This window comes from Vicia villosa, linkage group LG4, assembly GCF_029867415.1.
Source record: "Vicia villosa cultivar HV-30 ecotype Madison, WI linkage group LG4, Vvil1.0, whole genome shotgun sequence".
NCBI classification, from domain to species: Eukaryota; Viridiplantae; Streptophyta; class Magnoliopsida; order Fabales; family Fabaceae; genus Vicia; species Vicia villosa.
The window spans coordinates 12707904-12711487 of record NC_081183.1 but is presented as its reverse complement, the minus strand read 5'-3'; the positions used below and the strand labels follow the sequence as shown (position 1 = coordinate 12711487).

The window sequence follows — 3584 nt, the reverse complement described above, 5'->3', positions numbered from 1 at the left end:
AAGAGATGTAACTTTGCAAAAGTTAATTGAAAAACACCTATTATAACACGTAGAAGAGCTTTTATATGATGGACAGCTAAAATTTCTTCTACTTGGCCCAACGCGAAATGCGAGAGACCGTCTAACTAGATCCAATGGTCGAGGATGGCCGACTAGTTTAGATTTAATGTGCACGCCTCCGAGAAAAGTTTACTTATATGTCGTTCCTCAGCGAGAATATTCTAGATTGAGCCTTCGTTAATGGCCCCGTAATTTTGAGCCTTTTGGCTGGCTCAAACAATGCTCATGTATGTCGTACTTATTGATAATTATGTTTTACAGTTATGACATGCATGTCCCAATATGAGCTAGGTGTGGTCTAATGATATTTATTGATAAGTTAATCTAATGTAAATGAACTCAAATTGAAATATGAGATGAGGTTACTTTGATGTTAATGTTTTTCATAAATGTCCTTGTATTTATATAGAGGACATGCAGAGGTTACTATCGTGACAAATTTCGAGCAGACAAATGAATTTAGGTTGAATAACATGTTCTAAAATATAATGCATAGTTTTTATCATTGCATAGTTTTGTATTATTCATATAAATTTTAGAATTTTAATAAAAATAAACTCATTAAACTACAAAGCTTCTAAAATTACAATTAACATTTTTCTCACTTTTCAAATCTACAATTCCATCAACAAATTACACCTAAAACCCAAAATAAAATTATCTCATCATTCAAATGTTCCAAATCACACTCACAACTCCAATGTTTTAAATTACATTATACAACTACAATTACAACATGCAATTTTTTATAATAACAAATTTCACAATATAATCTTAATTGCGACTGCAACTACAATTTAAAACTTTTGCCTGATTCTATTACTAGAGAACAGCCAAAGGCATCGAACGATCAAAGCTACCTCGTAGCGCTCGAGTTCGACTACTCATTTTCTTCTTCATCGTCATCACACTTCCACCTTCAACTTTACTCCCAAAAGGTATCTTAGAAGGTGTAGATGGAAATTTTTCACCTAAACCTTCTCTACTAGCACCTCCATTAACAAGTATTCTTGTAATCCCTACATAGTTCAATGACTCCACAATTTGCAAAGCACTAACACCTTTATTAGTCCTTGCTTCAACATCAGCACCTTTCTTAACCAAAAACTCAGTCACATCAGCATGTCCTGATTCAGCAGCACAATGCAAAGCAGTGTAACCATCTTCATCTTTTGCATCCAAATCAATACCTTTCTCCACAAGAAACCTAACAGCATCTATTCTTCCTTTGAATGAAGCCCTATGAAGTGATGTCCATCCATTTTGATCTCTTCCATTGATCACTCCACCACTTTCCAAAACCTTTTGGATTGTCCTCACCTCGCCTTTTCGCGCTGCCACGCATAAACTGTCCCCTAAACGAAGCGCGTCGAAGAGGCGCGAGTGACCGTTTTCGGCCGCAACATCGAACGCGGTTTTCCCTAGTTTGTTTCTCACATATTTTGTAGCTCCTTTATGCAATAAAAGCTTCACCATGTTCTCATCTCCATTGGCTGCTGCTATGTGCAAAGGTGTATCACCTTCTCTTGTGCTCCGAAAATCGGTTCGCGCGCCGTTAGCCAACAAAAGCCTAGCACAGTCTCTTCTTTTTTCTTCAACAGCTAAGTGTAAAGAAGTGTTACCATCTTTTGTCAATGAATCAACTTTTGCACCTTTAAGTAAAAGAAGCCTGAGAATCTCCATGTGTCCTTCTCTCGACGCGTGATGAATAGGTCGAAAAATCGAAGATTCTGATCCTTCTGTGTTGGCCTTATGAGCTAAAAGAAGCTCGACAATCAACGATTCGCCCGAGGAAGACGCGGCCTCAAGCGGAGTCGATCCAACGCTATTTGTAGCTTCAATATCAGGCTTGTATTCAAGGATCAATTGAACAAGATCAGGTCTTGTTTTCGAAATAGCCAAATGAAGCAAAGTTTGTCCCTTTGAGTCTTTAGAGTTAACAGATTCCCATAAAGGATCACTCTTTTCAAGCACTTCTCTTATATCATCCATTGAGTTACCATCTTCAACAAGTTGAGTCAAAATTTGTGACCCTACAAACATGACTTTGATTGCACTATCAATGAAAACCTGTTTTTTCTTAGTAGTGAACCAATCACTTGGGACAGAATCAAACATGGATGAAGGCTCTTTGATGGCTGCACCAGGAGCAAGAACACTGTGTAGAAGAAATGAATCATCTGAAAAAGGAAAAGAGTGAGGAAGATTACTTGAACCTTGTTGCTGTGGAGGATGATATGTTATCTCTATCACAAGTGAAGCTAATGGTGAAATGATTCCTGATTGAGGTTTGATAGTGTATCTAGTTTTGATGAGTGGTTGAATCCTAAATGCAACTGGCATAGTGTACATGACATTGTTTAAGGTTATTTTTCCTTGACATTTTTGTCCTTGTTCAACTCTTATTAGTACTATGTTTGATGGATCTAACCTTATGAGTCTATCCATGTTTTTTTTTGTGTTTGATCTTTACCAACAGTTTGTTTCTGTTGCTGTTGATGTTTAGCAACAGTTTGATTTGTTGCTGTTTTTGATGTTTAGCAACAGTTTATGATGGTTTAAGGAAGATTTTTTTGGTTGTTTTTGTTGGTGAGTTTAGAAGAAAAGTAGCATGAGGAAAAGAAGTGAAGGAGAAGAGAAAGTGTGATGTGAAATGGTGAAGGGGTTTGGTGAAGAATTGATTATATTTTAAGGTAAAGTGTGAATGAAAAAACTGTTGCTATAGGTGCCGGCTATAACTAGAATGTGCCAAGTGGTGATGAAAATATCAATGATGACTTATTCTAATTTTTGTGTATAATTTAGAAAACTTTGGTTGTTTAAGTTTTCTTGGAAAAGGACTTAGTTGTATAAGTTAAAAGGGTAATAAATTAATCTCTTTGTTGTTTGTGATACTCAAAGCTTTCATTGTTTTTATTTTAGGATATATTAAGCATTGAAAAGGCCAAATTTTGTTGTTTAATAATTATATTCCTATGGTTGTTTGGTGAGAATATTATAGGTATAATAGAATATTATATGGCTATACAAGGCTATAATAAAACACTGAATTCGATTAAATATATGTACAAAATAAAAGTTGAGACATTTTCATATAAATTTTTTTTGGGTTAAATAAGTTTTTGGTATTTATAAAATTATTAAATTTTGTTTTAGGTTTATGTTAAAAAAATGACATGTTTTAGTCCCCACAAATTATTATGCACGTAGTTTTAGTATTATTATTAAACAGATGTATTTTTATGATTATTTTGCAGACATGTTCATGTTCAAAACATTATAAAAAGTTTCTCAAAAAAAAAAAAACTCAAAATCTAATTTCTAATTCGAAATTTGCATTACTTTTATTATTATCTTTTGAAATTTAAAAAATTTATATTTAATTCTTCTATTTTAAAAAATATATATAATTTGATAAAGATATATGTTATAGGATTCTAAACACGTATAAAAAAACTCATTCAAAAATTTAAAAGTTTAACGGTTATTAAATATTTTTCAAAATTTTAAAAAATAGTAGGGAC

At 33.4% G+C, this 3584-nt stretch overlaps 1 protein-coding gene across 1 annotated transcript; it reads right to left on the bottom strand.

The window, feature by feature from the left end:
* Window positions 1–620: 620 nt before the first annotated feature.
* Window positions 621–2870, bottom strand: LOC131598833 (protein VAPYRIN-like). Its single transcript, XM_058871397.1, has one exon. The coding sequence runs from the start codon at window positions 2506–2508 to the stop codon at window positions 883–885; it is 1626 nt and encodes a 541-aa protein (XP_058727380.1). The 5' UTR covers window positions 2509–2870; the 3' UTR covers window positions 621–882.
* Window positions 2871–3584: the final 714 nt, after the last annotated feature.